Below are 23,842 nucleotides of genomic sequence, written 5' to 3' on the forward strand. Positions count from 1 at the left end.
AACACAACTTGTAGTTGCCTTACATGTAATTACAAAAGTGCAAATAAAGACTTAACTTGCAATTTACAAAAGGTTTTTACATGCAACTTGTCAAAAGAAAAACTACAACTAAGAGATTACAAATCTGAAAAAATACAACCAAGTGTTGAAAAACACTTAAGATGCAGCGTGTGAAGACATGAATCCTTCAAACTTCTGGATGATCATTCCTAGCTCAGCAGGATTCAGTTTGTGGGTCTTCTTGGTGACAACCATGGTCTTCACAATGGTATCATAGCATCTAAGAAGCATAGAGTCATTCTTCTCCAAGATGGACCGGATTTCGTGCAAAAAGATTTGATGTTTCATCAAAACCTGAATTGAGGCAGCTAAAAATTGTTCGCTCCTCCATTCATTATGAATCCTCATCTGTAGATCTGTGAGAACTTCTTCTTCTGGTATCAACTCTTCATTCTGACTCATTATATTGCAAGAGGCCTTCTCACAATGACAAACAACACCTTGGAATGCTTCAACTCACAATCTCATTGCATCGTCAATCTCCTTAATGAGGGATTTGAGAACAAGGGCTTTATTCTCTAGAAGTTCTTCAAATTCCAAGTACATGATCCTAGAAGGAATAATGGCATGCTTCTGAAGAACACTCAACTATTGTTGGGGCATGGTGCACCAAATTTTCAAACTACCTTCAACCCTTTCCAAATTCTTTTTGAAAGTCTCGGAGGTGTGATTCATTTTTTCTTCAATGGTCTCCAACTTAGACATCATTTGGAAAATGTTTTTCAGCACTTGTGCACACAAATCATGAAGTTGATCCACCCAAGAATCCAACGCTTGTACTTTCTGAGTTTCTCTTTCAAATCCTCGAATTGATTCTTGAGAACCGGAAGAACTTGTAGGATTACTCCCTTCACGAGCAAGTTTTGTGATTTTATAAACAGTTGCAATAAGTTGCCTATTCTCCTCTTCTAGCTTGTCTTTCTTTTCTAGAAGTTCATCATATCGTTGCACTAGTGAGGCTACGGATTGTCAAGCATCATGTTTGACCACTTCATACATTTGTTTACCCAATTCTATCCTTGTAACCCTATAATCAGTGGCTTGCATTTCCTCACATGGCTTATCCGCAAGGGGCTCAACAATTTCTACCACTTTCATCTTATTGTTGTCAATAGTTACTCTTGAGATTGTCTTGGCCTTTTTAGCAACCTTGGGCCTAGACTATTTGAGTTGTTGATAGTCAAAGACATCAGGAGAGATTTCCTTCTTTTTCCTCTTTGGGGTAAAAGAACTAAGCCATGGAGGTAAAACGACTAGTTCTGCTCTAGTAGCTATGGAAGGCAAAGGAGAAGCAGTTTATGTTTGAACAATCGTGGTCACCTTAGGAGGAGTGTCTATTTGGATGGTGACCATGGTTTTCTTGGTAACTAATAGGCATGAAGATTGCCTCATAAATTATTCAAAGTCAAAACTAGAGGTATCAATCTCTGACAAATGGATACATGCAGGAGTATCCTCAGGAATTTCCAGCGAACTCTCTTGTTGATGATCAAGAGGCAGCTCAACTGCTGAAATAGGAACAACATTCTAAGGAGACTCTTCCACTATTACGTCAAGAGGAGAAAGAGGCATCTCAATGGAAACTGGGGAAGGGATCTCATGAGGTGAGTCTGAAGCTAGAGACTTAGAAGCATCATCTGATTGTTGTCCTTCTTCTGGATTATCAGGATCGATCACATGAACATGAAGCCAGGACTTTTCCTTTCTACGAACTATCGCCTCCTTAGGAGGAAGCACTATTGCCCGACTACCCCACAATTTGATCCTGGTGCTTGAAGATGATGCACCTTCCTTGTTGTCAATCTGAATCTCAGACTTGCATCTAAGAGGCCTCATAGAGTCATCTTTTTTCCCAAACTTGATCTTGATTAGTCTAACACCATTACGTCTGAGCCAAGTGTTGGTGTTAGCCAAGATAGGCTGAAATATTTCAAGAATGGATGTGCATTCTTTATGCGACCATTGGATTAAAGGAAGTGGGGCTTCCTTAACCCTTCGTGAGACATACTCTGGATCGAGCACATGAACATGATCGATCATTCCTTGCGAAATGTCCACCAGGTTCAAATCAATAACCTGCTCAACGGTAAGCCTGCAGTAGTCCATCTTAAGAACCTCCATTTATGTACGGATATCTACCCAAATATCCTCAATACGATGCACGTGCATGAAGGATTTTGTGATATTTTCCTTCATACCTCGGTAATCAAAATCTGCCCTGAACTTAAACCTTTTGAGTTTAATCTCTTGCATCTCAATCTCCATAGCTTTGGCTTTGACAGATGTGACAAGAGAATACCGACCAATTTTCAATGGGTTTGTTGTAGAAATCCCCATTTTGACCTTATGTCTAACAGATTGATGAGCATGCACAGCCATGATTTGTCTTCCCAACTCCATAAGAATGATCTTATCAATCGGGTATCTAGGGATCATATATGGTTGCCCACTGTAGCATCTAACTCTCACATAAGTGAAAGTTGGGAATTGGAGAAATAAGCACCCATACTCATTGACTCTTTCCCATGCTTCATCGGACACCCTTTTGTTCTTCAAAGTCTTGTCAAACTAGCACATGAAGTAACCAAAGAATGCATCTTGAACTCTTCTAAAATGAAATATGTTGGGTCTCAAAGGTAGCTGATCATAATATTCCCACATAGGTATAAGCGAGCGATCACCCTTGGTAGAAAGACCAGGGAAATGTCTGATTGATGCTGCCAAATACACTAAGTATGAATTCATGTAGAAATTCATGGTGGTAGGGACTGTTGCAAATTGCTCGCACAAAGCATCATTGATTTTCTCTCCCCATGAGATATGATGGGATTGCCTTATGAACATGGTAAACTGATACATCCAGGGTTCAAAAATATTAGAGTTTTCAAGACCCATCATCCTGCTTAGGAGAGTAATGATGTCTCCAATTTCCCACTTAAAGTCACAATGGTACAACTTAGCCCACCTTGTGAAGGCAACTCATGGCTCATGAATCCACCTGTTAATATGACGTTTGCAGTCCTTTTCCCTCTTAACATGGTACTCGGCTGCACTTTCCTTTGAAATTTCCATATAAACAGGTGCTGGTGGTATTCTGAAGACTTTCTCAATTATAACTGCATCAAGGTGGATTATTGCTTCACCATCATCATTTTTAATGATTCTCGTCTCCTTGTCAAAGTGATGGGCGCAAGCAAGAAAAAATTCAGGTTCTAGGGCAGCCACTGGAAAAGAAGATGTGTGATGGATGTGGCTGTCCAACAATCGCTGCATATTACTATCATGTGGATCCTCCACTCTCTTGATGAATTCTGACATGTCCACATGCCCTATCTTTGTGTCTTTTCTGTGATCCAAAGGAGAGGAAACTTGCGAAGGTGAAACTTCATTATGGTACTTGTCATATTTATACTTCATCGTCTTCGGAATAGGAGAGGATGGTAAATCTGACATTGAAGGATAACCTGTTATACTACGATGAAGACTTAAAAGTGTTAAGGCAACATCATAATCAGCTGCAACTAACATTTCTTCTTCTTCAAATGGGAAGAACTCCAACCCTTGCACTTCATGAATTAGTGAGAGAAAGATGGGAAATAAATGGGAATGGTGGAAATTTGACTTTGACCAATTTCGGATCTTGGGGAAAGTTTTACAAGTATACAAGTTGGGAAGGATGATCATGCAAACGGATTTTTAAAACCCAAATGCAAGTATACTCGTAAAATAGAAAATGGAGAAATGAGTGAAAATGAGATTTAGACTTGTGGGAAATGACGTGAACAGAAAGTACAGATATAAGCAATATGGATAGATGAAAATGGGAAGGTTTTGGGAATGTCATTTTCAAGGAAATGGGAAGAACTTTGGACATGCAATCCGATTCTAAAAACTTGATTTTGGAAGGGTGGGTATTTTTCATCTTTGCAACTTGGAATTTCACCAAAAGATGGTTCAATTCCTATAACCATAAGGGAAGATCAATTATTTTCATCCAACTTGTCATCAGGATTTAAAATCCCAAATATAAGTAAAGAGGGAAAATGGGGAAGAACAATGCAATTCGCAAATTGCTTTGCAAAGGGGAAAATCTCTCTCACAAAAACCGATTTTTTGGGCAAAACCAACATATACACAAATTTACAACTAGATTGGAAAAACAAGAAAACAAGAAAACAAGAAAATGAAACAAGAAGATGAAACAAGAAGAAAAGAAATCATACCTTGCTTCAATCCGAAATGATTCTTCAAAAGATGATCAATCTTTGAAAGAAGAGAGGAAAACCCTTAAATAGATAATAAACCACATTCCAAAACCCTAGCCACGTTTTTGCCAAAATGCCATATGGAACAAAACACCTGCCAAAAGCATGAAGAATCGGTCAAATAATTACTTCAACCTCCACGCCTAGATGAAAGAAGCCAAAATGACTTAGGAGAGGCAAGATTCGTGGCATTTGAAGAAGAAAAATGTGGCATTTTTCAAAAATGTTTTTGTTGTTAAAATGCCTTCAAACCAGCAAATAAATCCACCAAATGGCATGGGAAGAGTTTCAAAATGCATGGAAATAGCAAGGAAACCTAAACGCCTTCCTTCTCCCAAGATTTATGTAATGCCCGCTAGGAAACCCCGAAGGGATAAGGCTAAAACTCAAGAATAGAGTGCAAATATTTTATTTTTTTAAATGTATACACAACATAATGATACAATGAGTTATCATAAGCTCAGATCACACAGCGGAATACTTAGCTAACACCTAAAGGGTTTCCCAACGTGATTACTTGATTCAACACTTAACTCAACCCATGCTAATTAACCCAATTAAGATGATTTACTTAATTACTAGTTATTACTTTAAACAAGGATATAATTCATTCGGTAAATTAAAATTATAGATAACAGGACGAGTTCATCCATTACGGTTGAAAATATAGATAACATGATGAGTTCATCCATTAAGTTAAAATATAGATAACATAATGAAGTTCATCCAATAAAGTTAAATTATGGATAGCATAATGAAGTTCATCCATTAGAGTTAAAATTTAGATAACATGGTGAGTTCATCCATAAGGTTAGAAATATAGATAACTTGATGAAGTACATCTATTAAAGTTAAAATACAGCTAACATGATGAAGTTCATCCATTAAAGATAGAATATAGTTAACATAATGAAGTTCATCCATTAGAGTTAAAATTTAGATAACATGGTGAGTCCATCCATTAAGGTTAATAATATAGATACCATGGTGAGTTCTTCCATTACAATTTAACCATACATCTCGCCCAGACTTTTATTAAAACAGAAGTCATGCATCTAATACATTACATACTTTAATTTTATAATAAACTAACTAATGCTTTCCAAGCATACTTTAATTGCATTATCAATAAATGAATACATTCCAATTATTCAAATTTACATTCTTCGTGATCCAAATTACCGCATTAATAAGATGACTTCATACATGCATTTACGATTAACTTCATCTATTTCATATTACACATTTTAACATAATGCCATCCATACATGCTAAATTAGAGAGGAAACAAAATAACATAAACACCACATAACACCGAAATGATATCGGAGTTCACCCCTAGTGGGCTACATCTCCGGGTCCACTCAACTGCAAGACCCCTCTAATTTGATTATAGGGTGAAGAATACATAAGGTTCAAATCATTTACATCCTACCATCAAGGCATACTTAAACCAATAATGCATACGACCACATCGGCCAATAAATACAAGAATGATCCCTGAATTAGGAAAAAGATCCAACTTACATAATAAGAAACAATTACAAAAATCAATTGGTGCATCCGCGAAACTAAATCTTCACAACCCATCATAAGCAACCCATGGTCTAACATGAATATCAGGTTCTCACAAGGGCAAAAAAGGATATGACTGGATACAACACCAACACATAAAGACAGTAAATACTCGAGATCAAGGACATAAACAGGTACCCAAATCAACATGCGACAATATTCAGCATTCACCACCAAGGACTCGCCATTTCTTAAGAAAATGCAAGTATAGAAAATTAAACATGCATAGGCATAGATTTGATAAGACAATATTTTTTCCTATTGTTTACACACAACAATTGATCCAGTTTTCTAAAGGATCTAAGTTGATTGCAGTTTGTTTACCTTGTCTAGGTACAGGTCTTTCTTGGTTTTCTAACTCACTAAGTTCGTTTGTATCAAAACATAACATAAATACATCATTATGAGTTTTTAAACCAAATTCACATGAATATAATTAAATCAACATTAACCAACTAAATATGATATTTATTCTTCAAATAAAACATCATTTTCATAGTGGTTCGAAGACAATTTCCCCAAATTCATTTTTCCCAGAACCAAGTTACACTTTTCAGATCAAGAAAATATATATTTAAAGAAACCAAAAATAGATCACCATTTCCCAAATTAACCAACTATTTCCTTGCGTATATTTTTTTTTTTTATCGATAACATATAGTAATATATTGCTTTGAAAAGAAGTATTACATTCGAGGGGCAGAAAGACAATCTGCAAAAACCAAGGGGTCACGCCCCTACTACAAAAAAACCCAAGCATCTACCTACTAAGACCCATATTCACAAAAAGGGTTGTATACGAATACAAAAAGGACCACACCACTAACCCCAGCCAACCCAACCTGACTACGAAACCATCCCAAAGCTTCCTCACGTGAGAAATTGGAAATACCCCTGCTCGAACCAACCACCTGTTGCTCACACCCACCACCTGGCACTGTTCCAGGCCTTCCTCCACACAGCGACCCATGCTCCACCACCTTCTTTGGTTTCTTTGGGAGCTGATGCCAAACTAGAGGCCTCCCATTCTCATCCAGGGGAGCCTCAGACCGAATGGGAGTCACCTTCCCACGGATGTTGAAATGCTCAGTCAGCCCCAACTGGCGAACAAAGTTCACAATCTCCGCCTAGCCATTTCTTGTATCCTCCACCTGTGAAGCAACTGGTTGAGAAGCAGACCAAACTACAAAAGGCTGCAACTCCCCAACATCCACACCAATCCTCCTGCTTGGGCCCTCCACCGTTCTCAACCCCACACCAATGTCAGAACAGGCCACCACATCCTGCAAACCTCCTGACCATTTGGGTCGTAAAACTAGTGAAGAGATCCGTTGCACTTCCTCCTTCGACTTCCCCACCTACAAGGCCAAAGCAGTAAATAGAGATGAGATGTCAAGATTTGCTCTAGGTCTCCAATCCTGGGAAAGAAATTCCTCTCCCAACAAAAGCCGAATAGCCCTCCAGAAGGCATCTCTGTCCACTCTGAAAACGTTCGTAAGCCTGATGCTCGAAATCGGCCCTCGAAAAGCAAGCAATTGTCCATTCGACTCCAATGAAAAACTTTCCTCCATTCTCTCTCTCCGCTACACAAAAAACAACCCTAAGCACTCCGTCAAAAACTAAGTTTTCCCACAAAATGTCAGGGATCAATCACACAAGGGACTTAAAGGCCGCCTCCATCTCTTGTCATGAAAGCTTCACACGCTTCACATTAATCCCAACATCATCGTGAGTCACTTCCTCCGCACACCTCCATCATCAACCAGCACTTCAAGGCCACTTGCAACAAGATTGAAGAACACACACCATGAGGGACTTAATTTCCCACAGTGCTAAGGTTGCGAGTGGTCACAAAAATTCGAACTTGGGTTCACTTTTCCAAAGCCATCAAATCAAGTCTTACTCAAAAAGACTACACTCTCTATAGTCCTCAAACATGCTAAACAAATTTTCCAAGGAACCATTTTCTCCCACATTAGAAAGTTTATCAGCTTCCAAATTAGCCTCCCTCAGGACATGGGTAATTTTAAAATCTTCAAAATTGTTCAGCAGCAATTGCATCCTACGCACCTGCTTATCTAGAAACCATGCTTCCAATCATCCTCGTGCAATCCCATTCACCACTACCTGAGAATCACCTTCTAAATGAAGTTTCTTGACTCCCAACTTCCCAGCCATAAGGATAGCTTCCACCACAGCTTGACATTCGGCAACATTGTTCGATCCACCCACCAGTCGCTTGGTCGCAATGGCCAGAATGTTTCCCTAATCATCTCGAGCAATCACCCCAGCACCTGAGGGCCCTAGATTTCCCCTCGAAGCACCATCAAAATTAATCTTAATCCACCCCTTCTCAAGTGGAGTCCACGCCGGGGTTGGATTGCCCTTACTCTGAAGATTAGCCCTCAGCAGCCCATTAACAGGCCTGAATTTGACAAGAGGCCAACTCAACAAAAATTTAGCATCCGCTTGTGAGAAAGGAGTCTTAGCTAGATTCACATTAGAGGCAGCATTTGAAACCAATTCCGAGATGGCCCTCCCCAGTCTAGTCAAAAACCGCTCACAATTTTCCGCTCTACCATCAAACACTCTCCGATTATGCTCCTTCCAAAGTTCCCATAACATAGTAGAGGGCAAGATCTTCCAAATAGCAGCAAAAATAGAATTTTTACCCAAGCTCAGCCAAGATTCCAGCCATTCACACAATTTCCTAGCCATGGGGCCCATCTAATTCAATCTCTGCAACCCGAAAAGCCACGCCTTCTGAGCAAAATCACAATTTAGCAAAAGATGATCCACATCTTCCTTAGCCTTTTCACATAGAACACAGTGAAAAGGACCTGCAAACCCCATTTTCTTCAGGCGATCTCCAAAAAGAATCCGCTTATTGCCAACCAGCCACGCAAAGGCTCCAGCTTTCAGAAGGCACACATTGTTCCAACAAATCTTAGATTCCCATTCCTTCGTCTTGGAATCCCTTTCCAAAAGAGTGATTCCCACTTTCACCGAGTAACAGCCATTCATCGACCTGCACCAAATAATTTCATCCTCCTCCTTTGATAACAAAACCTCACAGTTATCCATGATCTTGCGCAAATACCTTTCCTCCGCTTCCCCCAAATTTAAATCTCAAGGGTCTTTCCAGCTCCTTCTCTGCCCCGGCAGGGGAGTATCATTCGACAAAAAATCGCACACCTTAGAGCCCCAAACCTGTCCAGTCTTTAAAACTGTCTGTTGAAGAGCCTAGGATTCTAAAGATGGATGACCATCCCAGGAATCCTGCCAAAAGTTTGCCTTATGCCCATCACCAATACGCCACGAAATGTGATTTGTTATCAGGCATCTACAACTCACCAAAAAATTCCACAAAGCTGACCCTCTTGGGGGATCTCTCACTATCAGGATCCTTTCCTTTTCCCTACTATCCAAATACTTAGCTTGTAAAATTCTGACCCATCTCTGTTTCGATTTCCTATACTTTTGCCAAACCAACTTAGCCCCCATGGCCTCGTTAATAATCTTCCAATCACGGAGTCCCGCCCCTCCCCCACCTTTGGGTTTACAAACTCTATCCCGAGCCATAAGTGGAACTTTATCCTGATCCTGACTACCATTCCACAAAAACTTCCTCATCTTCTGCTGCATATTCTTGATGATAGAGGCTGGTAGTTTGAAGCAAGCCATTGGGAAAATAGGCATAGCCGAAACAACTGTCTTCAACATCAAGATGTGTCTAGCCAAAGAAAGCCACTTACTCTTCCAGCCCTCCATCTTAGCTTTACAACCATCAAGCAACCCTTTCCACATTTTTGACTTTCCTGCTCCTGCAAAGAGCGGCATACCAAGGAACTTACCCAGGAGTTGACCAATCTTTATCTCGAACACTCTAGCAATAGCTCTCTGTGACCAACCTTCCGTATGAAAGAAAAAAACCTCAGATTTGAGCCAGTTTATCTCCTGACCAGTAGCCCCCAAGTATCTGTCCAAGACTTTCTTCATGACCGAGGCCTCACACATAGAAGCAACCTCGAATAGACAGGTGTCATTCGCAAACTGAGAATGAGTTGTGGGAACAACCCCTTGAGCAATCTCAATACCCTTCCACAACCCTTGATCTCTCTTACCAGCAATCAATCGTCCAAGAACTTTAGCCATCAAAATGAAGAGAAAGGGGGATATTGGATCCCCTTGCCGAATACCCCTCGACGTTGAAAAGAAGCCATGAGGGTTGCCATTAACTAAAACCGAAGCTGAGAACTGCATAATCATACTGGAAATCCACTTAATCCAGGACTTACCAAAACCAAATCTTTCCATCGCAGCCACAAGAAAATCCCTATCCACCCTATCATAGGCTTTCCGAATATCAAGCTTTAAAATCATTCTCCTCTATCTCCCCTTCATCGCCGTATGAATGGCTTCATGGGCCACAATCACCCCATCCACAATATTCCTTCCAGGGGTAAAACCACTTTGCTCATAGGAGATCAACTTATCAAGAATTAACTTAAGCCTATTGGCAGCAACTTTTGAAATGATTTTGTACATGGTGTTGCACAATGAAATAGGACGAAACTCCTCCATCCCAGTCGGCTTGGCCTTTTAAGGAATGAGCGCCACCATCATACAGTTGAATTCCTTCAAAACAAAGCATCTGGATCTAGACTCTTCAACAACTGCAAGCAGCTCCTCTCCAAGCACCTCCCAGAAGGATTGAAAAAAGAACGCTTGAAACCCATCAGGGCCTGGTGCCTTCTCCCCACCCAAACCAAACACCGCGGCTTTAACTTCCTTCAGTGAAACAAGCTCCTCCAGCATGGAGTTGTCCTCCCTGGAAACTAAAGGAGGGATCAGCTCCAGAAGCTCCACCTGAACCCCTGGTTGGGCTATCCCATTCTTCTTCCACAAATTTTCAAAGAAACTCATAGCCTCTTTACCTATACTATCTGGGTCTTCAATAACCGAACCATCCGCAAGCCTCAAAGTAAGAATTTTGTTAAGACTTTACCTCGCTTTCACCAAACTATGAAAGAATTTCCTATTTCTGTCACCCGCTTTCAGCCAATTAACACGCGACTTCTGTTTCCAATAGATCTCCTCTCTTTGCAAAACTTCACCGTACCTACTAAGAAGGTCTTTCTCCATCAGGAAATCCACTTCATCCATTCCATCTACCATGACTTTAGCATTCAAGGCCCCCAGATCACCTTCGAGTCTTCTCTTCTCATCAAAAATATTACCAAACACCTCCCTATTCCAAGATTTTAATTCCTGCTTCACATAGCTAAGCTTTTTGAAAAATTGATAGGCCATGAACCCATCCACCACTGGGGCTTCCTTCCACCACCCCACTACAATCTCTTTAAAACTCAGTTCCCTAAACCACATCTTTTCCATCTTAAAGGGACATCGAATAGGGACAGCATCATTCTGCACAATCAAGGAGACCGGAAAATGGTCTGACCCTGAAATAGCAAGAACCTCAGCCTCAAAAACAACAAGGGCAACACTCCAATCTCCTGCAAGGAAGAATCTATCCAATTTCTCTGCAATATTGGAAAAACCTCTACGCCTATTATTCCAAGTGAAATCCCCTCCTTTAGCAACCACTTCTAGAAGAGCGTTGTCGTTAACAAAGGATTGGAAATCCAAATGTAACCATCTCAATCTCCTCACCCCTCCACGCTTCTCAGAGGAAGAGAGAGTGGCATTGAAATCTCCAGCCACAATGGCTAAAAGGGGCCTCACTTCCTCAAGGCGTCTAGAGACATCCTCCCATAATTTGCACTTCTTTATGGCCAAAATCGACCCATAGACATTAACAAGAAAGCAAGAGAAATTTATTGTCTTCGAAATCACCTTAACCATCTGCCAATACTTAGAGCTTGACACAACTTCCACATGAATAGCCAACGAATTCCACAGAATGTCCAAACCACCTGACGCCCCATCAGAATCCACAAAGTGACCCGACCATTTCTGCCTAACCTTGAAAATGCAAGCAGCACCACCACGACCCAACTTAGTTTCCTGAATACAAATTACTTCCGGCTTGGCCTGATCAAAACCTCTTTTGACCAGACGACACTTGTCAGGGGCATTGCAGCCCCTGACATTCCAGGTTAGGAACTTCATTGCTGCCCAAGACAGAATAAGTCTCTCCCGGATCTCAAAAGCCTTGTCTAGCCCTTCATGTTGCCTGCTTCCTCCAACAATCTCTGCCTTTTCTTTCTTCCTCTCAAATTCCCGTTAGACTTAGGGGGATTTAAATTAGACTGTTTGATGGTCCTAACTTCTGTCTCTCCTACTTCTGCCGACAGTCCCAAAAAATCGTCACTTAAACCTTCCTCCTCCTCTGACTCCAACTCTCTTGTTACTCCATTATCCTTGCTTGGGGACATGTGAATGTCCTTGAATCTGATCGTATTACCTTCTGCATTCGCACTAAGGTCCTCTACCGCTACCAGTGACTTAGCACTATCACCCATCTCCTAAAACTTCAATCCATCCGCCGAGGTGTTGTAGAATCTATGCTGAGATAGATACCCTCCCCTTATTTTGCTTACCTTTTCATCAGGCCCAACACCTACCTCCAACCGCTTCCCTTCAATTTGAGATTCACCTTCCCAGCCACTGCCCTTACACACTTGGTCCTCTTTCTCTTCTCCCAAACTAAGTCCTTGCCTGTGAGAGAACTCAACAACCTGTTCAGGCAATTTGCCCGACACCAGCACAGTGGACTTATCTCCACCCAACATAGAGGCCTGAAGCAGCTTCTCCTGACCTGGGTTGGGGTCAGAAAGTTCCTCCACCCCTACTTGCCTATCTGAGCAAACGCAAATGACCTCATCACTAGCGGCCTCCGATACAAAACTCGGGTTGATATTTCCCAAGCTCTGATCTACAACCGCACCAACTAAAAGCTTCTCCTCCAAAGCACGATCTGCCTTTCCTTTACCTTTTTGACCCGACAAACAGTCTCGATCCTCATGGCCCCATTCTTTACAAATCTTACATTTGACTATGATTTCTTCGATTTCTATATCCTGTCTCCATACTCCTTCTGGAGACCTCATTTCAACTACCTTTGGTAGCCCAAGATGCGGCTTCCACATAACACAGATACGAGCATACATGCATGAACTGAGCTTATCAACTGCTTCATCTGACTTGATAAATCTCCCTATTTTCTCCCCTACACTCTTAAAAATTTCCTCCTTCCAATACTCATGAGGGAGATTGTATAGTCTTATCCACACAGGAATTTCCTCAATATTAGTTTGTCTTGGGTCGAAATTAGGGGTCCAATCCCTTATATAAAAACCAACTCTTGACATCAAAAATGGCCCCGACTCCATCAGAGCAGTCTTCTCCTCAGCCGAACCAGCAATGATAAGAAAAAACCCATTAGTAAGAGTTTTTATCTCAAAGTGGTTACCCCATTCTTCATCAACCCAGTTTCTCACTATGGGAAAAGCTGGCCATTCACCTCCCCATTTCATGAAGAAGGCTCTTTCGTGCAGAAATAGTACCGATTCCTTCCATGCCTCCTATTCAATACAGATACTTACCGACCTATTCTCAGTCGTTGCCGGTATCCCACCCAAAGAGGAGTCTTTCAGGGGGCACTGGAGTTTCTTCTTTATCCTTTCCTCCGACTGCTGCTTGGTCCATTTCGGGAAGTTCGGGTACCTTGAATGGCCCCATTTAGCTTTATCTTGCTCAAAAGGAAAACGGTTAGTCCCCCTACTGCGAGCCTCCCTTTGACTACTTCTCGACTCTTGCCAGTGCCACTGGTTTGAATGCGAAGGACACCATGGCCGCCGATACACCCTCTGAGCAAAGTCTTGATCCCATCCCCGCAATCGACCCGCGCCTCCACCTGAAAACCCTAACGTCCTCCTGCGCTCCTCCATCGTCCTCCCCAAAGATCTACTTCCTTGTATATATTTAAACAAACATACAAATATAAGATATTAATTAGTATATATATCTCAAACTATATATACCTTAAATCATAATTTTCAGCAATTAGTATATATTTAGAAAAATATATATTAATTAACAAAAATAAAATTTGAATATTAATTAATGTATATTTACCATTATATAATTAATTAATAACAAATTAAAATCATAAACTATTGTTTAATGACTAAATTAAATAATAATTAAAACTTTATTTAAAAACACTGTATATTTACCATTATATAATTAATTAATAACAAATTAATCATAAACTATTGTTTAATGACTAAATTAAATAATAATTAAAACTTTATTTAAAAACACTATTATTATATTATTATATTTTTTATTTTTTAACATAAAAAAATATATATATAAAAAAAAAAGCAAAACCCATAGAAGGGGGGGTACCCACGTGGGCCCCTTGGTAGCCCACGCTACCATTGGTAGCGCTACTACCAAATGGTAGCAGATCACTACCATTGGTAGCGCTGCTACCAACTGGTAGCAGTCGCTACCTCTGGTAGCCTGCTACCTCCCCGCGTGGTGGGGATTTTCCCAGCCACGTGGGGTTAATTCATTTATTTATTTATTTTGATTTTTTTTTTTTTTAATTTATAAAAATTAATAAAACCATACCCCAGTTTCTGGGTATGCTCAGACCCAAAAAATTTTGCAGTCTCTGAGACAATATTCTGAGAATCAGTTTCCAGAATATGAATGGTCGCTTTATAAACCCAAATATATTTCTATATATAATAAAAAATAAATAAATAAAAATTTAAAACAAAAGACAACACTCAGAATTGTTTTTCCTGAGAACAAACTCTGGAAGTATTTTCCAGAATTTAAACAAAAGATTTACACATATCTATGCACACATTTTTTTTTTAATAATTTCAAACAGAACCCCCAAATAAAATAAACTCAGAATTTTTTTTCCTGAGAACAAATCTGGAAGTATTTTCCAGAATTTAAACAAAAGATTTACACATATCTATGCACACATTTTTTTTATAATTTCAAACATAACCCCCAAATAAAATAGACTCGGAATGTTTTTTTCCTAAGAACAAACTCTGGAATTATTTTCCGGAATTTAAACAAAAGATTTACACATATCTATGCACACATTTTTTTTATATAATTTCAAACAGAACCCCCAAATAAAATAGACTCAGAGAATGGATCCAATCATTTGTTTTTAAAACATCATTTCTTTCCCAAATAGAAGAAATGGATTTGCATCCATGAAACAAAGGGTTCAAAGCTAAATTAATTTCTCACTTCATATCCAAAATGAAAGAGTTTTCTAAAAGAAAAAGACAGCCACACACACACACAGGAAGCTCCTTAAATTCAGACAAATTCAACAAAAAATGCAGGGTTAACCAAAATGCCAACCCTGAATGCAATCCTAGAGCTGTTGAAGAAGAGCCCAACCTACAAGCTCTAGATAAATTCTTCTTCCTCCAAAAAATATTTTCCCAGAAATATTTTCCAAAATGTCTCTCGCGTAAAATTTTTCCAAAAAGTCCTCCCCAAAAAATATTTTCAAACCTAGATTAAATGGGAGAATGTTTAACCTAATCTTATTTTAGGATTTAAAATACTTTCTTTTAAATAAAATGAAAATCATTTTTTTCAAACTCCTCAAATATTCTAAACTTGCTTTTCTAATTAGAAAAATAAAAAATCCTTTCTCTTCCTCATTTAATTTCTAATTTTCTCAATATTAACAAAACTAACATTTATATTTCAAAATATTAATGAGGGTAAAAAAAATTTAATTAAAATAAAATCCCAAAATCAATCTTTCACACTACATCAAATATATATATTAAACTTGTTTTTCTATTTAAAATTGATTTTCATAAATAATTGAAATTAACCTTTCTATTCCAAAATGCAAAAGAGATTGAATTATTTCTATTTCGAATAAATTTAAATCTTTCCTTTCAAAATGCATAAATTGAATAAATTCATTATTTAAAATTAACCATTAAATTGAACTTGCTACAAACATGAATAGAGCAACTTTTAATTAATGATTAATCACATAAAAGAAACATATTTAATTTAGTTCCTTAATTACTAATGCGTAAAAGAACACATTAAATCAAATTAAATTCTTAGGATTAAATACTCAATTTTACCACACGCAAAGCACGCAACCCAAGAAAGCCAACCAAATACACGACCTGCAAACCCAAATGAAAAGGGAAAGTGACGGACCATAGATGACGCTCACTTGAGCACGACTAGGGTAAAATGAGGGATTTACGACCACCTAATCCAAACTTTAAGGACCAAAGAGGTACACTCAAACTTGCGAATCCAGGTGAAGACGAACCTCGCACCTAGGCGGTACTGTTCCTACAACCATGAGTCACACAAGCATATATATATAATGAAAGCGTTAGCCCGAGATTAATAACACGAATCAATAGCACAAATAAACTTACATAAGAATTGATGTGAAAACACATTAACAGGTACGCACAGTAATCATAATAACTTACTACAACATTACATAACGGTAAATCAACCATCCAGGAATGCCACATAAAAAGTCAACCAAGGTCAAACCGGTTTTACAAAGCTGACTAGGATAGGGGCACTACATCCTCCCCCCTAGGCTCCGACTTACTCCCGGAAGTCGTAAGGCTAGGCGGAGAACATGCAGCACGCATTAGCCCTGAAACTCATTTAACAATTATCAATTTGCACATATGAATCTTTTCACAAATAATTGAAACATTATTGCTAAATCCTCTACGAATGTCATTATCCATTGACAAGATACATCTAAATTCATACATTTCTTATAACATTTTGAGAATTATCTATAATCATAGCAGAGAAACAAAAAATTTCTTCCTTTCATCACACCAAATTAAAGAATTAAAAGAGGTAAACAACAATTACCATACTCATCTACCAAATATGACAAGAAACATGCCATCATGATCAATTTCTTTTACCAATCCATCCTCATCATAAAATTTTATCGCATAGAACTAGCTTCAAATTTCAAATTTTACAACTAAGTTAACTTCCCAGAAATAAGAGCAACATATATAACTCAATTGTTAACACTTGCCAGGCATATAAAGACCTTTCCAATGACTATGTCCCATAACATAGTGACAAGTTAACACAATTTACTCCATGATTACACATAATAACCATCCACAAAACTGAAATGCACAACTCAAAAAGGCCACATGCGAGCATGTCTAATGCTCAGTCATAGATAACATGCAAAATCAACATCTTTATGCCTGATCTCAGAACAAATAACATGATCATGAATATCCAACATCTCACTCAAGGGCTTGATGGTGCTAGGGCACACCATAGCGGTGCTACCTTCCATACAAGACCCTCATGAACAACCCTTGTTGCGTAAGGTGGTTAGCCTCTAAGAGATAGTCACCACACATAGGTAGGTAGTGGATCCTAGTTGTATCACGGCCTCACATACCCCCATCCTCAAGGTTCCCTACGTCTACTTCCTCGTATACACTCAACCAAGACCATCTCCTACGTTCTTGGAGAGGAATTCACATTTCAATACAAGACCAGCATACGAAAATAATAAGGATAAACCAATTTAGGCACCAAAGTACAGAAGAATAAAGATAATAATCATCAATTCCAACAGTAAGGCAAGAAAATAATCCGGAATTGCAACACCAAATCAAGTAAGCAAAAGATCGCAGGATCGTGGCTAAACCTTCAAAGTCAAAATAAAATAAATTGTTGGTCCACAAGGAAATAAATAAGAATATCATAATTGCACATAACATCACTATGTGACTAACATCTAGCCACCAACGAGGAAGGAACAATCGTCTAGCTATTGCAGCAGCTCATCATGTGGTGTGGCCTAGTCACACATCCGCATGGCATGGCAGTGTGCACCTCAACATCACCCCGCATCACGTCGTCACGCGGCATGGCTCTACCCTAAACTAGTCGGTAGGTCGCATGGCAATGTCTACTACATCCCGCATCGTGTCTCAACACGGCATGGTTATACTCCAAGCGGAAAAGGCACGCAATGGATGTATCCTGCATGGCAGTGTACCTTGTGGAAAAGGGCACGTGTAGGCACACCCTGCATAGCGACGTACCTCTCAGGATACTCATCGTAAGCCAGAGGTATACATGGCTAAGGTTCACCCACATGTCTACCAACGCTTGCCAATTGGCAGCTCATGTGGCAATAACATACCTTTCATGAAGACAAGGCAAAAGATCCTCCAAGATGCACCATCACTATGCTCAAGAACTGCCATCAATATGCTCAAATAAAGGAGAGGAATAGGCTGGCACACATAAACCTTATAAATTGGTTCATCAAAAGAGAAAGTATTGAGTACACCTTTAATACAGTTTCATTATATAACTATATTTTTCCTCGAAATAGAGAAGCTAAAGTTGCTTCACGCTGACATTACTCGTACGTCGATCCATACTATTCAAGGAATGGTGACTTCTAATACTACCCCTTCACATACTGACTTATCAACAACCCGTGGGTTGGCACTCAGTAAGGTAACAAGCATGCAACAACGTATAAACAGTATGGTATTCCCATGCCCATAAGTAAATGTATTCTCCATGGTTGATTATTTCACCATCCCATGGGCACATATAGCAAGCACGGGTTTCTTACAATACACAATGAAAGCACCAGTACTGGTTTAGTCACATTTACGGGGAGTACTTTTCAGTACACTATCATCTACTCAAGGAAGGTTTTAATTATGCTTCCCACATAAATAACTGAATAAAATTTATTCTAGATACAAGTACAAAAATTCTTTACAATTCAGAATTACATAAAGAAATAACGTCATTCCTATATCTTTCTCTAATTCCACTAAGCATTCATAACCACATTACTAACTATGCAAATTTCTTTCCAAAACGTAAGAATTTCATTTTTCAATATGAAGCCAAAATGCAAAAATACGATTTCACATGTTTTATAAACATTCTATTTAAATCAATGCATCCTTTAGTAGCATTTCTAATAATCTTAAAATCTAGGCAAAGAGAAGGGAAAGAGAGTTTGATAGTCAAACCATTTCTTACATAAGCACAAGATTTAACAAGATCACACAACATGCTAAAATTTCTCACTATAAGTCTATCATTTTAATTGTATGGTTTTCATTCCACTATCATTTTTAGAAGAATGCCAATAGGCCTAACACGACATCTCCAAATATTATGGTTGCAACAGAATGTCCTAGTTTTTTTTGTTTTTTTCCCAACACAAGAAATCAAGACAAACAATCTTTTCGCTCATGCAAGGCCTCTTGTGAACACTCACTACTCTTATTTCAATACAAAACATATTATAATTTGCAACCTTTCGTTGAAAATCAAGGTACGATAAGAAGGTAAATGAGGAACTATCAACTCAATAATACATATTAATGCATGCACATCAAACAAGCTTTTCATTTGCACTTTCTAATCATAATAAGTCAATTATATATATGTCCAAAAGCAAGTTCAATGTAGCATTGTTAAAATAAGTCCTCAATCAAATCGGTATAATGAAACACATTAGTACACTCTCTTAGCTACTATTACATGTTCCCTTTTTATACATCTTTTACAAACAAAACAATTTTACATAACAACTATTTGCATACTAATGCACATTACTTAAGATAGAATTTAATTATGTTACTCCTACAGTACACATGGAGAATTCTTTAATGTAAATGTACAATTTTCTCCCAATAATCAAAATGAACTTTTAAACCCATAGCCCTCTTCTATTATCTAGAAGCACAAAAGCATCATTAGGCTCACACAAGGGTTCAAGAAGTCACAACCTTTCCCTCGCAATAAGAAAAGTCACATAAAATATAATTACACATATCACAAACATTTTAACTTCTGGAGAGAAAGAGGAGGAAGGGTGATAATCATTCCATTTGCTACAAAATAAGCATTCAATATCTACCATACTAGTCCTTCAAGTGGACAAACACTAAACTAGATCATAATCTTAAAACAAGCACATTTCGTACTTTCATATTCCAAACAAGCACTGACCAACCCAAATGGACTAGTCTAAAGAGTACAACAATCAATATGGTACATACGACTCTCTTTCAGAATAAGAGTAATCATAAACCAAGATATCTAATAAGCAACAAAGCACAAATAATCACTAAAAAGCACCAACATCAAGAAGGTGAAAGCAAGGTGTGAATACACACGTTACACACAATTAAGGTTTGCTCAAAAGAATACGCAAAAAGAACAGAACACGAGTCCTTAAGATCTTCACGATCCTATGCCTCAATCACACACACACACAAGAGGACAAGCATACAACATAAGGTTGATACACCTCACACCAACTAAGGGCACAAGCGACACCAAAGATCCCAATGTTTGCAACCTGGGCTCTGATACCAAATGTAATGCCCCGCCAGGAAACCCCGAAGGGATAAGGCTAAAACTCAAGAATAGAGTGCAAATTTTTTTTTTTTAATTTCAAACAGAACCTCCAAATAAAATAGACTCAGAATTATTTTTTCCTGAGAAAAAAGTCTGGAAGTATTTTCCAGAATTTAAACAAAAGATTTACACATATCTATGCACACATTTTTTTTTTATAATTTCAAACATAACCCCCAAATAAAATAGACTTGGAATTTTTTTTCTTGAGAACAAACTCTGGAAGTATTTTCCAAAATTTAAACAAAAGAATTACACATATCTATGCACACTTTTTTTTTTATATAATTTCAAACAGAACCCCCAAATAAAATACTCATAATTTTTCTGAGATAAAACAGAGAATGGATCTAGTCATTTTTTTTTAAAACATCATTTCTTTCCCAAATAGAAGAAATGGATTTGCATCCATGAAACAAAGGGTTCAAAGCTAAATTAATTTCTCACTTCATATCCAAAATGAAAGAGTTTTCTAAAAGAAAAAGACAGGCACAACCTACAAGCTCCAGATAAATTCTTCTTCCTCCAAAAAAATATTTTCCAGAAACATTTTCCAAAATGTCTCCCGAAATTTTTTTTCCAAAAATCCTCCCCCAAAAATATTTTCAAACCTAGGTTAAATGGGAGAATGTTTGACCTAATCTTATTTGAGGATTTAAAATACTTTCTTTTAAATAAAATGAAAAATCATTCTTTTCAAACTATTCAAATATTTTAAACTCGCTTTTCTAATTAGAAAAATAAAAAATGCTTTCTCTTCCTCATTAAAAAAATCTGGCTCGAAGGGGACTCTTTATATATTATACAAACCCTCAAAGGTATTAGTTCAGTCTCCTAGAATATTGCCAATATTATTAAAAATGCTAAAGCTATCCTTAATAACTATGTTAGCATTATTTTAACCCACACATTTAGAGAGGGCAACAAGGTAGCAGATATCCTTGCTAATGAAGGGGTTAAATTGGAGAAGGGCGTCAAATATATAGGGGAAGATCACATCAAGTGGGAGATTAAGGAACAATTATATGTTGATCACCTTAATGGATCAAGCTAATATTATGATTGATTTCTGGGGAACGAGTACCAATGACAGATTTTGGGGGCGGATGAACTGCCAGATGATGAGTGCTTCTCGGCATCATAACCAAGATCATATGTGTGCGAGAGGTAATTGTAATAATAGCTGGGTTCATATGAACATGAGTGGAAATCTCAAAATTGTGAAAGACTCTCTACAAGGAGAAACCAGAAACTCAGAGTGTTACCTACGGGCCGAGAGTTGTAACAGAGGATATTGTTACCTGGAAAGCAGAATGGGAGGCAACCTTAACAGGAATGAACCGTCAGGTTGTGAGCACTGGAAGAGCAAAAGAAAGGTGTGGAGAAGGCTCCACAGACATGGTTTCACGGATTATATGGAGAAGCTCCATGGTAGTAGAAACTTTGTTTCTCATGGGTTCGCTAAAAGCTGGAGCAATAATAGGGCCACCCTGTTTGGGGAAATCTGGCAAATCGATGAAAGTTTGATCTCGGAGGTAACGGGACTCAAGATGGAGGGGACCAAATTCTATAGGGATAGAAAGTATGCCGCTGAGGCCTTCAAAAATTTCCCTAAGACGGAGGACGAGAAAGGCAACCTAGCGAAGAAGGACAATATATCATAATTCACCCCCCAACAGGTAAAACCTTTCTGGCAAAAAAATCTTAGGGCTTTAATGGAATATTTAACTGTGGATGGCAGGTTTACGAAAATTTACAATTATCATTTCGCCATCCTGAACCACTTCCGCCATGGGGCTAAAATATCTTTGCCCTTCTATTTAGCCTCTTCTCTAAACGAGAGCCTGGCCGACCATATTAAAAAACCCAGCTCCTACCCTCTAGCACACCAGGGACTCATTCTATTGATTTATGAATATATGAAGGATAAGACTAGGACTACCAAGGATGACCCTTTAATCATCAATGCTCAGATTTCTGAGAAATGCATAGACTCTGATTCGACTGGGGAGACCAACACCCCTACCCATAAAAAAAGGAAGGTTGAAATTGTGCAGGAAGAAAAGGATGTGCTTTGTGAGGAAGAAGAGGGAAAGAATAAGGAAAACATTTTTGAAATGGAGATTAACAAGGAAGAGAATTACGGGGAAGGAGAGGAAGGGGGAAATTCTGAGAATCGTCAACCTAACCCTGAAGGCTCGGAAACTGAGAAAGAGGCTCTGAAGCCTAAGGAAGGTGAAAACCCTAATGCGGAGGAGCTGGAACAGAGCAAGGATTCTGCGGACACCATTCTAGATACCGCCCGCAAATGCACCCTTGAATTCTTCAATTTTTCAGAAGTAGGTGGTGGAAAACATTACCAGCATGCAAGGTAAACAAAGGGAGCTGGAAGTTAATATCAACAAGTTGATCAACATGTCCGACTCTGGGAAGTAGCACGAGGAGACAGAGAATAGTGAAGTGGAGGAAGAAATGGAAATGGAAGACTGGATGGAGAAAGACTTGATAAAAGGCAACCTGAAACATCTGGAGGACGTCATCAAAATACTGAAGGAACAGGTGGAGGAGGATAAGGACAATGTCAATGCCTGGATGGCTAGAAATGAGAAAGCCTTGAAAAGCCTTATGGACCATAGCCTCCAGGTTCTAAAAGTCTCCTCCCAGAACATGAACGCGCTAGTGAATCATCTGGAAAAGAAAAACCAAGAGAAGAACCTGGTAGTTATTGAAGATGCTCCTACTTCCAGCCTAAGCCACCAGACCCCTAGGCGCAGAACCAGGCAGACTACAGCGGAGAAGGATATGAAGATGAAAAAAAGCTAGATTGCTCAGGAAAATACTGACTTGAGGGAAGCGACCAAGGCAATGATGCTTTTGGTGTAGGATGCAAAAGAAACCATGAAGAATTTCTAATTTTATGTTTATGCTGGGCTTGGGGCCAATTTCTTGCTGGCCTCTTGTTGTCCTTTCCTATGTTGTTGGTCTTTTTGTTGGTTTTTTGCCGCTGTTGAGTTTTGCTTCTTTCCTTAATATCTTTCATATGTAATTGGGTTTCAGGTCCCTTAAAACCTGTTTTTAATTAATCAAAAACAAAACTAACATTTATATTTCAAAATATTAATGAGGGTAAAATATATCAAATATATATATTAAACTTGCTTTTCTAATTAAAATTGATTTTCTTAAATAATTGAAATTAACCTTTCTATTTCAAAATGCAAAAGAGATTAAATTATTTCTATTTTGAATAAATTTAAATCTTTCCTTTCAAAATGCATAAACTGAATAAATTCATTATTTAAAATTAACCATTAAATTGAACTTGCTACAAACATGAATAGAGCAATTTTTAATTAATGATTAATCACATAAAAGAAACCTATTTAATTTAGTTCCTTAATTACTAATGCGTAAAAGAACACATTAAATCAAATTTAATACTTAGGATTAAATATTCAATTTTACCACACGCAAAACAC

General features: G+C 38.4%; 2 protein-coding genes across 2 annotated transcripts; both read right to left on the reverse strand.

Moving 5' to 3' along the window:
* Window positions 1-9,143: 9,143 nt before the first annotated feature.
* On the reverse strand, window positions 9,144-10,283 carry LOC131874211 (uncharacterized). The gene has a single exon (XM_059217476.1). The coding sequence runs from the start codon at window positions 10,281-10,283 to the stop codon at window positions 9,144-9,146; it is 1,140 nt and encodes a 379-aa protein (XP_059073459.1).
* A 621-nt stretch (window positions 10,284-10,904) lies between these two features.
* LOC131047916 (uncharacterized) lies at window positions 10,905-12,035 on the reverse strand. Its single transcript, XM_059217477.1, has one exon. The coding sequence runs from the start codon at window positions 12,033-12,035 to the stop codon at window positions 10,905-10,907; it is 1,131 nt and encodes a 376-aa protein (XP_059073460.1).
* Window positions 12,036-23,842: the final 11,807 nt, after the last annotated feature.

Source organism: Cryptomeria japonica, chromosome 3, assembly GCF_030272615.1.
Source record: "Cryptomeria japonica chromosome 3, Sugi_1.0, whole genome shotgun sequence".
NCBI classification, from domain to species: domain Eukaryota; kingdom Viridiplantae; phylum Streptophyta; class Pinopsida; order Cupressales; family Cupressaceae; genus Cryptomeria; species Cryptomeria japonica.

Coding starts and splice junctions, on each gene's coding strand:
- LOC131874211 (XM_059217476.1), bottom strand. CDS start 10,283: ATGATTTTAAAGCTTGATATTCGGAAAGCCTATGATAGGGTGGATAGG.
- LOC131047916 (XM_059217477.1), bottom strand. CDS start 12,035: ATGAAGTTCCTAACCTGGAATGTCAGGGGCTGCAATGCCCCTGACAAG.